This window comes from Porites lutea, chromosome 12 (assembly GCF_958299795.1).
Source record: "Porites lutea chromosome 12, jaPorLute2.1, whole genome shotgun sequence".
In the NCBI taxonomy this organism is placed as follows: Eukaryota; Metazoa; Cnidaria; class Anthozoa; order Scleractinia; family Poritidae; genus Porites; species Porites lutea.
Genome location: NC_133212.1, coordinates 15,559,536 through 15,576,913, shown reverse-complemented (window position 1 = coordinate 15,576,913; position 17,378 = coordinate 15,559,536). Strand labels below are relative to the sequence as shown.

General features: G+C 39.6%; 1 protein-coding gene across 3 annotated transcripts in view; it reads right to left on the bottom strand.

The window, feature by feature from the left end:
* LOC140921535 (dedicator of cytokinesis protein 7-like) overlaps positions 1 to 17,378 on the bottom strand; it is a 189,811-nt gene that overhangs the window by 33,181 nt on the left and 139,252 nt on the right. For 2 of the 3 annotated variants that reach the window (XM_073371538.1, XM_073371540.1), the window contains exons 4-18: positions 16,836 to 16,907; positions 15,513 to 15,642; positions 13,901 to 13,977; positions 12,481 to 12,628; positions 12,134 to 12,219; positions 11,973 to 12,039; positions 10,649 to 10,873; positions 8,871 to 9,050; positions 7,930 to 8,097; positions 7,080 to 7,173; positions 6,378 to 6,448; positions 3,960 to 4,051; positions 1,969 to 2,083; positions 1,814 to 1,884; positions 1,057 to 1,207 (exon numbers count right to left, since the gene is read on the bottom strand). The exons of the other annotated variant lie outside the window; for it this stretch is intronic. In XM_073371538.1, coding sequence (XP_073227639.1) covers positions 1,057 to 1,207; positions 1,814 to 1,884; positions 1,969 to 2,083; positions 3,960 to 4,051; positions 6,378 to 6,448; positions 7,080 to 7,173; positions 7,930 to 8,097; positions 8,871 to 9,050; positions 10,649 to 10,873; positions 11,973 to 12,039; positions 12,134 to 12,219; positions 12,481 to 12,628; positions 13,901 to 13,977; positions 15,513 to 15,642; positions 16,836 to 16,907 — 1,747 coding nt within the window. The remainder of the gene's footprint in view (positions 1 to 1,056; positions 1,208 to 1,813; positions 1,885 to 1,968; positions 2,084 to 3,959; positions 4,052 to 6,377; positions 6,449 to 7,079; positions 7,174 to 7,929; positions 8,098 to 8,870; positions 9,051 to 10,648; positions 10,874 to 11,972; positions 12,040 to 12,133; positions 12,220 to 12,480; positions 12,629 to 13,900; positions 13,978 to 15,512; positions 15,643 to 16,835; positions 16,908 to 17,378) is intronic. 3 annotated transcript variants of the gene reach the window in all.

Here is a 17,378-nt window from a genome sequence, read left to right as displayed (position 1 = left end):
ACACATCAAAAAGGCATGAGTGTAGTGGAAAAAATTGTTACTGCATATAATCACTACAATTTTATCTTGATCATTGGAGTTTGTTTGTTTCAGGCTTCTTTCCACAACAGCTTACAATGTAATTGAAATCCTACTGTAATGATCATTGATTGACTTAGGTCCCGTCCCAGCCTGTGTACAGACCCCCCCCCTCCCTCCCTCCCCTTAGGAAACCTTTTCCGATTTTTCCTGAGGGGAGGGGGGGGCAGTCTGTACACAGGCTAGCCCTATCCACACGTATCCGTTTTCGTTTCAAAAAGGATATTTCTTTTGGCCTACCGTCCACACGTATCCAGTGAAATGGTCACCGAAAACGCCGGCTTTTCGTTAACGTGTGGACGGACGAAAGTGGAGGTTTTCGAATTCGATGATGTCATACATGATATACTTCTAGCATGACGCATGCTCCGAAAGGTGTGCTATCGTATTTACATTGCTTTAGCGTTTCCGTGTGGACGGGGCCTTAATTTCTCGCGAACATTTATACCATGAATGTTTTTTAAAGTTCATATAAAGCCTGCGAAATCAGTCGTTTCCCCTCCCTCCTCACCGCTGGGGACGTTCCTCGAGGAGGAAGGTCTGCGACTCAGCGACAGAAATTCCATACTGATGACGAAAAATCTGTCGGGAATCCGGTCAGAAGCGCTGATTGGTCGACGGAGAAGTTACATTGTTTTAGCTATTGTTTACGAATGACAGACAAAGGACCTAAGGCTACAAAGGTCAAATGTAAACGCAATGAATCTATAACAAAACAGTCAATATTTCTGGAATATATTCTTCTCTAGTGGTAGCATTTGAGGTTCGCAAATGAACACAATACTTAACCAAAATCGACCAGGAGAAACGTTAAATCGAACAAATGTGCATTCGGAACCCCATGACTACCGGATTTATTATGTAAATACTGATCTACGTCATGAGTATGAAATTTCTGTCGCTGAGTCGCAGACCTTCCTCCTCGCGAGACGTTCCCAGCGGCGAGGAGCGGCTGTTTTCGTAGGCTTTATTGTATACCGTGTATCCAATGGGAGTTTCAGTCGGTCCTTTCTCGTCGGGTTTTTTTCCTGTTGAGCAGCTGATATGGTAAAACGTGAACAGCAGATGGTGCTCTGGTGTCAAATTAGGTGGTAACTTGATTTTGATTTCTTCATAAAAGTCTGGGGCCCTACGATAACAACAAAATAAATCAAAAGTGGTCAATTTTATTATTAAGGGAATTAAAATACTTTTAAAATCCGTTATTGAAACAATTTGCAAAAGCTGTGGATTTTACACGTCACCTCTTCTCACCCCACTCCTACCCGGCGTAAAACGCTTTCTCTCCCTGGAGAAATTAAGGTTTCCAGGACACAAGGGATCAATTTAGGTCTCTGAGAAACTGCTCACCTACCCCTCCCCTAAGCCAACATTTCGCCCTAAATGAGACGTGTTAATGTTAGCTTAGGGGATGGGTAGGTGTGCAGTTTCTCAGAGACCTGAATTGATCCCTTGTGTCCCAGAAACCTTAATTGACCCAAGGAGAGAAAGCTTTTTACGCCGGGTAGAAGTGGGGTGAGAAGAGGTTCACATGAGCTGAACTCAAGCCAATCTGCTTTGCAAAGCTGCTGAGCGAAAAAACCGATTCTGCAGACAAACAGGCGAACTTGATAAGTAAGTCGTCCCAAACCGACATAAAGCCGGCTCTTGTGAAGTACACTGTTTGACCCGGGCCTACCATCTCCTATGCTGGCATGAACACTAATGTAAAAGCCAACAATAACAAAAAACCTACTTATTGTGATAAGTAACAGCTGACCAAGCTTCGGACTGCATAGCTGCGGTACTTGATTTACCAAATACGCACTGAAACACACAAAATCAAAATAATTTATTCAGTGTTTAGTGAATTCATTGCTTCAGTAAAGGACCTTACAACACGAATCCTACCTCAAGTGGTGGCATTTCTTCCCCTCCAAGGAACTGTACTTTGACTGCAATGTTTCTGGCTGATGAACTGCGGCTGGTATAATTCACACTCAATGGGTACACATACAGCAGGTTCCTAAAATACAAGTTAATACCGTAAATTCCCTTTTCAGCGCCCCATCTCTCAAATAAGCTCCCCCTTCTCTTCCCCAAGTTCAAGCTCTGCACTAACCGCTACCAAGATTTGTTCTCAGTGGCCCCGAAATCGACTCCTCGACCACTCTTGTAAAAAACCAGTTGGTTTGCCTGCAACGAAATGGGACTCTAAACCTTGTTAGGTTCATTCAAATCATTGCTTTTAGTCATTTGCTCAACGAACTGGTTACACAGTTTTTAACCCGAAAATAATTCATATGTTGCAGTAACAGGGAAACATTAGGCCCCGTGCAAACAGACGCAACAATGATGGGAGTTGTTGCGTTCGCGTTGGCAGTGATGTGCAAACGGATGCAACAACTCCCAATACTCTTGGGACCTGCAGTGCACCGTGTTGAGACTTTGGAGACCATGTGTAATGAGCGTGAGAGGCCCCAACAATGTTGGGGGAGCTGTGTAAACGGATCCAACATTGTTGCGTTACGCTTCGGCGATCACGGAACAAAAGAATGTTGGGAGTTGTTGGCTCAAAATTTTGACCGGTTTAGAACTTTGTGCAACAACTCCCAACAACACGCAACAACATGTAACAGGGTATGCAAACGGACGCAACATGCAACATCCAACAATGTTGGGAGTTGTTGGCCAACAATGTTGCGTCCGTTTGCACGGGGCTTTAGGATCAGGATAACGTAAATTTTAGTTAACAGTAGTCTGCGTATACAGTCGCCGCTCATCGCTCCCCGTCTTTAAGGTGTTTCGCGAAACATCCCAATCAGCCGGCAGCGAGGAGATGCGGCTATATTCGCAGCTTTTCTCAATACTAAGTAGCGCACGCGCGAACCAACGTTATTTTGGCGGGAAAATGTGGTAGTCATCGTCAGGCTACTAAGAGTTTTAGCGAGAATATCGTAGAGGCAAAAACAAGTTATCCAGTGTTACAAATTTTATGATTTAGCGTCGGGAGAGGGCTTAACCTCCTTCAAAGGAAAAAAGCGTGCTAGCTTTGTTGGTGAAAAAAGTACAATGAAGTTTTCAGTGGTGTCTACTTTAGAGAATAGGTGAGAAAACTTAAATACCGTCCTTGTAGTCGTCCTCGTCCTCGAATCAAAAGGCTGATTTAGCAACAGAACGGGAACGTCAGTTAACGACGGGAAGCGCGCGGAAAGGACTAAACACGACTTCCGGTGCTCAATTTGCGGCTCAGCCATTGGTCAAGCCAGTTGTTTGATTTGCGCGCGCTGTCGTCAACTGACGTTCCCGTTCTGTTGCTAAATCGGCCTAAAAGCTCTCTAACAACACAGAAAATACAACAAGTCCCAACATTGTTGGGCCATTAATGTCGGGAGTTGTTGCGTCCCTTTGAACGTAGCTTAAAGAAGACTGAAACGGATTGGGATTGTGACTTCTGAAAACTTGTTAGCCTTACAGTTTTTAAAAGCTTATTCTTGTTAATTGTAACGTTTGATATTGGTAGCCATGTTTGTTTGACACGAAAATACGATTTTGCTATTTTCAAGTAGTTTACTCACTAACGTTGCGTTCCATTGCGAATACGGACACTTATTATATGACTACAATAGTACGCGCGCTCTGATTGGCTGTTTTCTTGTAAGGACCGGGCATTACTGGCTAAGAAGCTATGTTTAAGTTGATAGTGGACATCCTTAGGAACGTCCATGTTATAGTCAATTGACAGCTGGGGGGCCGGCCGAGGCCGAGGTCTGACATTTCCCTGTAATGACCTCACTCTGGGTTAATAAGTAATATGTAATTGGATATAATAATAAGAAAAAGGAACTAGACAGCCGTGACACAGTCCCTTTAACATCGACCATAATCATATGTCGACTTACTTGTACGTCAAATAAGGTGAGAACACTTCTTTTGGTGCAAACTCTTCAATTTCTTTTGTTGGTCGCCCCTGTCCATCAGGGTATGGGTTAACCTAGAAGGAATACGGATTGCTCCACATCAACTGAATGTAATGTGAGGATAAAACAATATCACAAAGTTGTACAAAATCTTTAAGATTTAGCATCTGATATAAGTTAAATCGACGCAATAGCTGCAAGGGCTTGGAATACTGAAAAAGAAGTTCATTGGTAAAAGCAGTTTTCAAATGGAAACTATGAAATTTCATACATTTCAACGGCGGAGGAAAGATTTACAACATCTTCTACAGGTTTATTACGAACTCACAAAGTGACCAGCTACCAATTGGCTTGATGGTTAGAAGCACTGCACCAGCATCGCATAGGTCATTGGTTCGAGTCTGATCCAAGGATGAATTTTTTAGGCTTTTTTTTTTCGCAATTGGTTAAGTTGTGTACATGACCGCGATGATCTAGAACAGAGTGTATTGAAACAACTCTTCAACGATTACCGTGAACTTAGCGTTTACAGAGATCGTTACGACAACAATGTAAGTTCTCTTTTAAAGCTGGTTTCTATATTTTGATCACTTTCTTGGCAATCGCAGAGATCGCACAGAAACCAGGTCCCGCATTCAAGAAGGCTTATTGAGTTAAGAGTTACAGTAACCGTTAGTTCGTAACAAGTCGCCACTTCGAAAAGACTTTTGGGATCGTTACTGGGGATACACCATTCAGCTATTGGCCAATAGACAGTATTCGTATTCTCCGACAGTCCTGGTACCAGTAGGCCTTGATCACGAATGCGAGGCTCATGCGGGGAACTTCTCGCCAAGAGGACAAACAAATATGAAAAATATGGACAAACAAATATGAAAAAATATGATTTCAAATATGAAAACTGCGGCTAAGTTTGCTGAATTTAAAGAAAATTTTTAACATTGTAAAGTTCCGAAGGGCTTACACACTTGAGGAGAGATCATTATTTCAAACAACAAAGGAAGATCTGCTCATTATTACTAAGAAAAACAGCGATCCTAATCATAATTTTATTGATGAGAAGAGTGCTAATAGTGAGCGAGTTTATAATGTAATATAAACAGAGATGTTCTCAAAATCCCCGAAGCTATTTTAATTGTAATTTTCTGTGTCCTTTAAGCTTTTTGAAGAATACTTTTTATTGAAATGGACGTAATTATCGAAAGCCTGCGGTAAAGTTAACAGTGATGTTATCACACCTACTTTGCAGTTGAAATTTTCTAACAGAGCGGATGCAAAATCTTGTGTACTTGAAGTAAACCAAACGACTCATTTAGTGGATAATTAATTATCAGGACAGGGCTTAGCGTTCTGCACACAGTCCATGTGCATTTTAAGGAAGTTAAACCGGTTTGAACTAAGATGACTAGGTAAAGTTTATTTTTAAATTTAAGTTACATTATCTTCGATAACAACTGTGTCTCAGTGAGAGTACAAAAACGTGCACGCAGTTGAACACAGAGTTTGGTACAGACGATAATACTGAGCAGTTTAAACTCCACACTACAGATACACACAAGAGAAAAAGAATAATAATAAGAATAAAATTTTATAAAAAGGATTCGAGTATTGACATTTTGACACAATATACCATTTTTTTGATTACTTCTTGTTTCTTCTTTTGGCTTCGTGGCTTTTTAAATTTTGCTGTTAGTACGACCAGCTCTTCCCACAGTTTTGTTTTTTGAAACATATATCCCTTTAGCTTACCAGTAAGGTTTCAGCTTTTAAATCTTACAGTTTTTTGCTGATTTCTATCGTTTTGCAGCGATTCAGCCGCGACTAACCAATGTTTGTTTTTTTTTGCCAAAAAGTTCCCCGCTTTAGCCTCGCAATCATGCTGTGAAGTCTCTCGTCCCAGGGCCGTCGGGGAATACGAATATCGTCTATTTGTTTGTCCTGTCTCTCCTAACATTCCCAGAAGTCTTTGCGAAAAATAACTCGACCCAGTCTCTTTCTCGTTTCTAAAGTGGCGACTAGCCTACAGAAAAAAAAACTCGAGATACACCTTAACATAGCATGGCTTCGCAATCCCTGCAAAGAGGTCTCCCACAGTGAAAAAAAGATAAGGGGAAGGAGCTCCTCCCTTTACTTTTCTCGCGCCGTGATGCCTGCCCAAACATTTCAAGTACGTCGTTTTCAGTTATTATATATGGCTGAATTGGCGAGCGGGCAAGATGAATCGAATCCTGTGTTCTAATTGGCTACCCGAACAGGCAAGATGGCCCTATCTAGCCTGCTCGGGATTTACCGCGTTGGACCCGCTCGACTTCTTCTCGGCCATTAAAACGCAGTAAGGAACTAGGTCAATATCGAGCCATCGTGACCTTACTTTTTGTCAATAACGCATATATACAGTACCTGATGTAACTCGGAGGTTAAGCAATATGGTGGTTTGTCGCCGGGAGGTGAAATGTCCAGCTTTAGGGTTCCTACAAGATGTAAATAACAAAACAACAGGTAAGTAATTTAAAATAGCTGTCTGAAATGAACTAATACCTCACATGAGAGAATTCTGCAAAACAAAAACAAAAAAAAAAACAAATAAAACACACCTTGAGAAAGCCGAGGAATTAAAAAAAGCACTCTCCTTTTTGAGGCTTAACTAACTCATTTCATCGATCTGAAATAATCAACATCCGATCCCTTTCTCTAGACAACCCAAATTTTAAAAACTGGCTTCATTTTGAAGGAGATTCCGTCTTGTGTTAAGGATTTGACGGTCGTTATGACATTTTAAGACTGGGCTGAGAGAATCATTAGTACGATAAAAGCGTTCATTATTCATTCAAAATATTTTCCCGATTCCGACTGGCTTAAAGCACACGCATAATTCACCATAACCAGCTACTGATGACCAAATTTGGAAGAATTTTGCGATCAATCAACCGATGACGTCAAAAGTGCAACTTTTTTTTGCAGGCTAATGCACCGTTAACCGAGAAGACCTGGGGACGAGGTTGAGTTGTTTAAGGAGATCGAGGACACACACGAGGAGGGAGTTATCCGCCTCGATCTCCAAAATTCTTCATAAGATACTCAGCCTCAATCATTAAAAATTACCTGGAATACACTTGAGCCGTTTTAGTACTGAAGAAGGCCTCTTTAAGTCAGCTAAAAACTTGTACAGGTCATCATCTTTTAACTTATCAGATTCCTGTGCAAAGTAAAACAATAAAACAAAATAGGCAAAGGTTAAGCAGGGACGTGGCTACTTTTACGCACGGTACGCACATGAAAGAGTCGATAGTAAAACAATCGATCAATATGATTAAAAGGGAATTATCTGAAAAAAAAAATAATTAAAAAAACACAATAATTTACTCAGACAATTCATTCATTTGTTTCTTTGAAATATTTTTTTCCTAAAGCAAAAGACGTTTTCTTTTTTACGCGCGTGATTTTTTGGTGGACCGGTATATTTAGAGAAAAGGCCCGAAAGGAGGCAAAAAGCGTGTAGTAAGCGGTAAGCTGGCTACGCCCCAGTTAAGGACATGTGCAGGCCCCCCGGAAAAATAGTCTGCTACACAGCCGTTTTCAGAGTCGTCACGCAATGCTCCTCCCCACTAAAGGAGCATTGCGTGACCACTCTAAAAACGGCTGTGTAGCAGACTACCCGAAAAACGCCCCGTCCGGTAGTCAAGGACAAGTAGATTTCAATAAAGGTTCACTTGCCTAATTGCTAACGGTCCAGGCAATTCATGTTCTAACAAAATCATTTTTGAAAAGGCACAATATCTTTATCTTTTTTCATCTTTATGTAATAAAACTGTGGTATCCTTTTTGCGGCTCTTTGTTAATGCCCACGTGGTAAAAACTCAAACCTTAGTGGTACCGCCCCCCCCCCCCCCCCCCTTCCCATAAAAATCCAGTCTAGCCACCTTAATAAGAGGATCCAAAACTTTAAAATTACCTGTTTAAAGAAACTGCTGACAGTCAGTGTTACTGGTCTAAAATTTGTCAGATCAGGAACTGGCTCAAACTCGGCCCCATCAGCTAAATGAATTGACTTGCGACTCTCGTACACTGAGCTACGGCTGGAACGAAGCGATGAAGAAGGCGAGTCCACCATACTAGATTGCTGTAAAACAACAAAAGACACAAATTTCATAAATAGAGTCGAAGTCGAACTTCCAGATGTGGTATACTGTGAGAGGGGTAGCACTTACACTAACAGCGAACTAAGAGATAAGACTGCGCGCCAAGTGGTCGCTCACAAGAGGTTTAAAACAATGGAAATTTATAAAACTGTCAGCACAAAGAGTGGTCGTGGTCGCTTAAGATAAGTGATCGCTTACGAGGGGTACTAATTATTGGGCTTTGAAAGGTAAAAGTTTGGTGCTTTGGATTGGTGGTCGCTTATAGAGAGTTTGAGCTTCACGTATACGGCAAACGGTAAACGGCAGATTAACGTTGAGAATTTCTCAAAATAGAAAATGAGCAGATAAAAGCAGCTTAAAACAATTCTTATGGATGAAAAATTACGTGGAACTGCTAATTTAGGCGTAGAAATAATACACAGTAAACGACAAGTAAAGAGGAAACTTGGTCACGTGGTACAAATTCGCGTTCGTCGTTTGACGTAAACGTGATGCTTAACCTCTCTTATAAGAGGTGGTCGCTCACGAGAAGTGGTCCAACGAAGTCACCGTGTTGGTCGGACAAACCAGAAACCTTTGGTGTATTTTCCATACGCCCTCGTTTAACGTTTTGAGAGGTTATTTTCATGTTTCAAACAATTTTGTAGCAGTTCCCCCAGTTTGAATTTTGATTCATTTAGAGACACAGTTCTTTTCACTAAGTACAAGTAACTGTTTTTCGGTCATCCTTTTCTATGGTATACGGTGTATGTACCCTTCGACTTGGAAGTGATGACGTTGCAGAGTCCTTTTCTTGAGGTGTTCCTGGGTCAGTGTTAGCTTGCTTTCCACTTATGATATCCACCAAGTGAATAGCAGTCCAAGCAAAAGGCATCCGATACTTTCCAAGTCTCTCGCAGTTTGATACAGCGAGTGCACGAATCTTGTCTTTATGCTGAAATGATAAAAAAACAAGACAAAATAGCATTTACAGTGCAGCTCAGAGATAAGCCACAAACGCACATGCCAAACGAACGCACCTAACCCTAACCTAACCTAACCCTAACACGCACCATTTTGGCGTACACGCGTCCAACACGCACGCGTTTGCGTGCGAAACGCGTGAGTGCTTTCCTTTACTATTTATGGCCATGTTAGGTAGCAATTGGGACGAAAGTTCTGTTCCTAACTCGTGACACACCCTCCCACCCCCATTTATTTTTTGGTTTTCACCAGTTTTCTCCTTTTCCCCAAAACCAATCTTTTCAATTCCAATTTGATCCAAAAAAATTTAAAAAAGGGGCGCAATAAAGTTCTCATAATGATCGTTTGCTTCGTTAGCTAACAAAACAACACATGCACGACCCAAACAGCCACCCCAAGCTTTGGAAAAAATAGATGATGAAAATAGGTGTCTGACAGCTTTGAAGCTCCAGAAACAAGATTCACTTTGAGGATGTACTACCACTAATGAATCAATGTTTAGTTATTTATTTATTTATTTATTTATTTATTTATTTATTTGCAGTATTTATTTACAATTTATTTATTTCTGTTTCAAGAAACGGTTTCTATTTCAAGTCTAGAATTCGAAACAGCCTTATATCCACTGACATTAGAAAGCTCAGGTGCGCACGAGCCACAATACCAAACACGGCAATATGACATCAATAATTATAACATAATTTACGAACACAATCAGGATTATTTCAGAAAGTCATAGTTCATTATTAATATATTTGTTTATTTATTTTTATTTATTTACATTTTTTTTTCCAGTTGCCAATATATCTCATTTGTCTGAATCGTTTCTCATTATTGGCCCATTTAGTTTTTGAACATTACCTTTCTATCAAATTTCCAACTGTTACTCGTCTATACTATTTGAATTGTAACGACTTTCCGATTCTTTACTAAATCCCCTGAGGAAGGACGGCTTGTCCGTCCGAAATATCGGGAAACCTCAAGTCGCTTTTCTCTTTGCTGTTTTGTTATTAATGTCTATACTTCATTAGGACTGCAGAGTAATGGAACTATTCACCATGCCAGTTCAAATTAGTCAGTAATTTGTTAAATTGTTAAATTTCATCTTTCAAAACTTGAGACCTATAACCCTCAAATGTTGTAATCCGTAATGTTGTGATGTTAGATTGTCGTACCTTGAGGAAGTTAGGTTACAATAGGCCCTTTGCAGCTAGCCATTCACGTGGTACAAAACCGCCACGCTGGAGAGCAAAAGTCGCACTGGGACAAGACAAACAAAAGACATACATAATTTTTTTGTCTTGTCCCAGTGCGACTTTTGCTCTCCAGCACGGCGGTTTTGTACCACGTAAATGGCTAGCTGCAAAAGGCCTATTGGGACGAACGTTTTGTTCCTAACTCCTGACACACCCTCCCACACCCATTTACTTTGGTTTGTCTTCATCTGTTAACCCTTAATTTGTCTCGGCCTTAATTTGTTGTGCAGTTATTATTCATCATTGAAATATCCGTGGTGAATGCATTACACCATTCATTTATTTGACTTAATCAATAATAAAAAGTATAAACCTTGGAATTTTCAGTGTCCTTCAGGTATGGTTCTGCACATTCACTTATGTCTCCTTGCTGCAGAACTTTCTCCAACTTGATGACAAGAAATACATCTGATGAGGGGTATGTGATGGAGAATATAGCAGACCGGCTCAGAGTGGAGATATCTGTGCGAGGATTGTGTTCTTTGACCAGTTTTCTGCACCACTCACTGTTCATGTCAAAGTGGAAATTTTCTGATATCTGTAGCAGTAAGGATTGAAAAAACGCAGAAACATTTCATAAGTACTATAGGCTGAGCATGATTGTCCGGATGACATCGTCCTGAATAGGACTGTTGTTAACAGTGACTGACATTTCAACAAGCTAAGTGATAGTCATCTTCAGAGTCAAAGTGAGTTGTATCATGTCAGCTGATGGTATTAAACTTTGGTTGGGGCAGACTGGTCAATTATGCCGCGATGTTATTGGTCATCTGTCAGTTCAGGCTTATTATTGGCTATGAAGACTGGAAAAAATTAATTATCAGGGAGAGCTTAAGCATGTAGCCATGAAGACAACCTCGCAGTGAAAGCATCACTGAAAAAAGGGAATTTGCATCCTTTCAAACTGTATTGCATTAGCCTCACTCAGGTTATCAAATCTAGATAATCTTTTCTGTATTCAAGTTCAAAATGAGATTAAGGGAAGTACATATCCTTTATTAAAAATCTCATTAGCAAATTTCACGTCATAATTGGCAGAGGACGTCAAAGACATGTATGGTGTTACCGCTCAAAAGTAAGTTACAACCCTCTCAGGAGACATACGTCTTGTCTCGAGAGACAAGACTCTAGTCTCGCGAGAGGCTTTAAAAACTGCAAGGATCAAATGTATTCGGAATGTTTAGCACTCAACAACGAAACAACAAGACACTCGTCTCGCAAGAAGCCAGATGATGTTTGTAACTTATTATTGAATGGTACTGTAGGTCCAAAAAGTGTAATGTTTATGTTGTGCTATAGTTGTGCTAAAACTAATAGTTATAACCTAGTAACTTTTTATACTCACTTGTCTGGGGATGTAAGTCTTGTTTGGAAAATTGCTCATAAACTTATTAAACAAAGACTCAACTGCTCTGGACAATTAGCAACATTTGAGCACTGGACAAATTTTCGTCAAGACTTGTGCGGACCAATTTTGTTGCAAACCGCCACACCATGAAAAAGTACATGTATGGCTGGATTACAAGTTGTCCAAAATTGCCCCCACTCAAGGCTCTTGCCAGGTATAAATACATATTAATGGGGTCTGGATGAGTTTTAAACTACATGTATTAAGCTTCACATTGAAGCACAAGTACCTTTTTCTTCAACCTGCCATCATACAAAGCCATTGTAGCAAATATTGGTTCAACTTCCAACTCAAGCCTTAAGTTAGAAAATAAAAGAAAATTAGAACATGTGTTACCAAGTATTTTACCACAATGCAAATATCACATTACCTCCAGACAAAATAACTCACTTGAGTTGAAGACACTTGACCAAAATTCTCTGCCCAAAATGTTCCTGAGGAATAGTGGCAGGAACTCTCTTTTCTATTCCCTCCTCCTGAAAAATAGATCATGAACAGGGCCCAGTTATTCGAAAGATGGATAACGTTGTCCATCAAATAAATCTCTATCCAGTGCATGACGTAATTGGATTCCCTAATACTTATCCACTGGATAGTGCTATCCAACGTTATTTTAAAGACGTTTTCAAGTTGCCAGTATATACAGTTATTACCGGTAATGACTTCAGCACAGAATTGACCCAAAACAGCAATATCCATAATGACATAGCCCCCGTAAAGACAGCCCTGAATTATACCTGCTGAATGGGATATATGGAAAATAAAGAGTGTATCCTGTGAAGCTGGCGATCTTCTTCATTTGCACGATCCACCTCGTCCCCTGGAGTGCGTTCAAGAACAGTTGGCAGCAGAGAATCAGGGTTGCATGACTGCAGGTCAAAAATGCTGATGAAAGGAATACAGAATATAGGGTATAAATCACAAGTAACAGGTGTGATTAGTGATGAAATGTGATCATACATGCTATTCTACAGACTACAGTAGCACTGCAAAGAGGTGTAACATAAGTATGTGTAATCAAATGGTGACGAGTGAAATTAGGGAATAATTTCACATGCGTCTTGTCCAAATTCTTATAATTTACTAAACTAATTAACTTAACTAACTAAAGGCTCAGGAAATTATTAGGATTTGGACAAAACTCAAGTGAAATACAGTCGACTCTCTCTTAACGGACACCTCTATAAGACGGACACCTCTGTAAAATGGACACCTAGAGTTGGTCCCTGCCTTTCTTAGCTCCCTCTATTTGACTTTCTTTAAGACGGACATCTCTCTAAGACAGACAGCTAGTGCCAGCCCCAAAGGTGTCCGTCTTAGAGAGAGTTGACTGTAATTCCCTTATTTCACAAGTATACCATTTGATAAAATACCTATTCATATCATGGATCAAAATGATGAATTCATTCGCAATAGTGGATTTTTGAAAATATGTTTATCCTGGTTTTATCATATCGATCAAGAACTCTGCGATCTTAAATGTTTACAGCTTAAATTTTGATCAAGTTCAGAATTTTCCGAATATTTGAACAAAATATTTGTTAGAATCCTTCTTGATGTGCTCTTTCCTGTGTTAAGGTTTTCTAAAGCATTTTTTTAATGCCCTGACATCTTTATTCATAAAATTTTTAGACTTTGTCATCATCTTGGCTCTGAGACATACAGAAGGTTGCCATGGCAATTTTGTAATTTCACCTGTGAAATCAGAAAATTAATATCGCTGAAATTTTGCATGCCCTAACATCTTCATTGATAAAACTTTTAAGCTTTGTCATCATCTTGGCACTGAGACGTACAGAAGGTTGCCATGGCAATTTGGTAATTTCACAAGTGAAATTAGAAATATCGCTGAAATTTCGCCCTAAAATAAAGGAGTAATTAATACATCACCCATGATATTATCCTAAAGCCAAAAAATGTTATGAATTATAAGATATACAAATAATAATTATTAGGGTTTAGAGACAAGGCCTGAAACGTTTGATTTTACTTTTGTTGTGTGAACATAGAAGACATAACACTGTGGGTTCAAATTGCACTAGAAATAATCTACAGACTATTACATGTACATGTAATTTTATAAGCTTAGAATTATTGATGAGATATCATCTAAAAAAAAAAAATGAAATGTTCACAGAACAATATTAGACTAATTACCTTGATGCCCAGCTACCCCTTGGTAAGCTGTCTTCCTTAGAGGGTGGTGCTAGTTTTTGCTGTGAACCACTTTTACCCTGTAGGTAAAATAAATTTCAACTGAAGTTCAAGGGAATACACTTTGTTCCCTGTATGTGTATTCTACAAAGGTTCCTTTCACAACAACTTAGGGTAAATGACTCCTAAGTTCTTGAGTTCCTCAATTCAGGGCTTCTGATAGGCCACGGAAGAAAAAGTCAAATTTTGTGGGATTTTTAGGGACAAATTCGCGGAAAAATCGGCTGATTTCGCGGGAATTTCTACTTTGTGGTTATTTTCAAGGCAAATTTTGCTAGAAATCGATCGGTTTTGCGCTGATCAGACCAGCATTTTTAACGTTTTTCTAACAGAGGTCGTCACTTGCTCTTTCAACAACAATACGCTCCAGAAATGAACCAATGGCAAAGCCTTTAACATCATGGCTATTGCCCAGTTTTTCGCAACTTAATCTACACCTGGTAGTTTCGGGACATTGTTTGCACGTTTCAGTGATGAAGTTCCAAGATAAATTTGCAAGTTTACGGCAAGTGTATAGCCCCTATCGCTGAAATAAGTTTCAAATATGTTGTACAGACATGTATTTGATAAGATTTCTACCAAAAATTTAATTTCGCGGTATTTTTCGTGTTTTTGTAAATTTCGCGGGATTTTGAGGATTTACCAGAATTTCGCTGCTCCGCGACCGCGCAAAGTATCAGAAGCCCTGTTAATTAGGGTTCCAACATCCAGCACATAACCTTCAGACTTATGGCTGCCATTTGTGATTGTGGTCTCACTTGCTCAGAAGCCCCTCAAAAGAATCCAGCCAGGCTGACCACCTGATGGCAGAGTTAGACCACCACAGCAGCCACTACTGTACTGTACATCCCCTAACTGTTTACAAACAGCATGTGGGTTCTTTAATGTCCCACAGATTTTATATCAGCAATTAGGTTGCGAGATGGGCCAATCATGGTTTATCATCCTTGACTGGGAACACTAGAGAAATTGATTATTTATTGAACTGGCCCCGGTTGTTCAAACGTCGGATAGCGCTATCCACCGGATAAATCACTATCCCGCGGATAAGTATTACAGAAATCAATTACGCTATCCGCTGGATAGTGATTTATCCGGTGGATAGCGCTATCCAATGTTTGAACAACTGGGGCCTGATGTCATTTCAAAGGCAGCACTTTCTCCAAAGTTATTTTAAGACCATGAATTTTGGTCCAGCTAAGGTTAAACTCAAGATCTGTAATTTGGCAGACCAGTACTCATCCGACTGAGCAATTGACCATGCATCATTCGGCTCAATTTAGGTTCTGGGAAACTGCCCACCCACCCCTCCCAAAACCCAACATTTTGCCCCAAGTGAGAAGTAAATGTTAACATTGAGTTAGGGGAGGGGTAGGTGGGCAGTTCCCCAGAAAGCTAAATTGATCCCATCATTCATTATGCAAAAAGTTTAATTGAGCACATATAAATGTAAGGTGTTTGACTAACACAAGGTAATAACAGAGAAAAACTCCAGTATTTTTAGATGGGTGTAAATACAGCAGCAGTAAATTCAAGCATTAATTCTTATTCTTACCTGCTCTTGTAACTTTGCCTTTTCATCAATTTCATAAACTTGGCTTGGCAGTGACTTAACAAAGCTTGGTGATCGCACTATTCGACGTCTTGAATCTGGTCTTCCTTCATCGGAAGAGCGAAACTGATATCTGATTGCAAGTAATATTAGATGACAGTCATTAAAGAGATTTAGAATAATGTTTACGGCAAAGGCAAACATTACCACTTCATTTACTTCCTTTACTTGATGTTCACTGTTCATTATGTCCACAAAACAAGAAGTTTCTCACCAGTAAGTGGACATACATACATGCAGTTTACAGTTTTTATCTGCTCATTTCCTATTTTAGTAAATTGTCAATTTGAATCTGATGTTTGCTGTTCACCATAAACATGATACTAAATCTCAGCGAAAACGTTATTATACCATTTGTTCAGTTATTGACTATTCTACCTCTAAAACCTTTTTTCCAGGCAGTTAACCAGTTTCCCTTCTCTGTGTTTCAGTAATAAACACACTGTAAATCCTCTATTAAGCCCTCCCTCCCTCTCAAATAAGCTCCCTCCCTCTAAGAAGTCTTCCTTTTCAGGGGATGAAAGTTAATAAGCCCCCCCCCCTCCCCTCCCCTAATTATTCTTCACTAATAAATGATAGACTGTATTAATCAATCACGACTGTAAAACTTCATGTAGACTGATCAAAGATTGTTGAAAACTTGAAGTTTGGATTTGATTCTAATCCTTGGCTGCATGACCTCCAACCTTCTTGTACTTACGCTTTTCCACTTTGTATCGTAGTCCTTTATGGAGAACTGATACTATTGTCTTTTCTAAATGAAATAAGCCCCCCATCTCTATAAAGCCCCACCCCCCTCATTAAAAAGGGCTTGAAATAAATAAGCGCTTACTGCGCTTTTCACAAACATTCGAACTCTACAGTTCATAACCCGCCTTGCATTTTTCGCTGCCGTCAATCATGGTTATGATCACAAGCAACGAACCTTGAAACACAGAAACACACAAAACAGATCAAAATCCACCAATCACAGTTCACAAACCATGACCTTTTGAACCAGTTAAAGTAAAGTTTTGTTTCCTAAGAGGTCCACTAAGTTGATTGACGGCAGTGGAAAATGCATTCGTTAGCTGGCTTTTGAACTGACTTCATAATGCACACATTTGTGAAAAGCGTGGTTTTATGGCAAGTGGCAAGTCATGGGATCTTCCCCGGATTTAGTCAATTTGCCCTCCATCCCACTCATCTGAACTAGAACTTGGAGGGTCATGAGTTTAATACCCTGCTTTCTAGTGTTAGAATTCTCCTTCTTCTAAATTGCATTACCTGCGATTAACAATTGCCCAGTCAGCAGAATAACAATGAATGCTGTCTTTGAGCTGTGGGTTGTTCTCAATTCTGCATTAAAAAGGAATCTTGAATTAACTGCTACAGTACATAAAACTAACCAAACAGACAAACCAAACACTACAACTGTTTCCTGTTAGTTTTTAAGTACCAGTCTATATCATCATCTGATAATTGACATTCTGACAAGCAATTTCACCTTCAAAACACTGACATAAATTAATAGATGACATGGCAACAAAGGAAATGCAGATGAATTGAAACTGTGAGAGTAACAAAGAAAAGTATAATTATGGAGTTACAGCTTCCTCTTCAAATTCAGACTACAGACATACATACAAATGTACCAAGTTTTCCTATTCACGTGATGAAGGATTCTTTTTTTTCTGAGAAAAACTTTACAGGAAAGGATCAAGCACTTTGTGCAAAGTGGTTGCACTTTCAACGTTCCTATTATCGTTGTCATTATAGCTTCATAATTCGCTTAAGATCTTCCTTCATTATAACCATTACTAATAAATT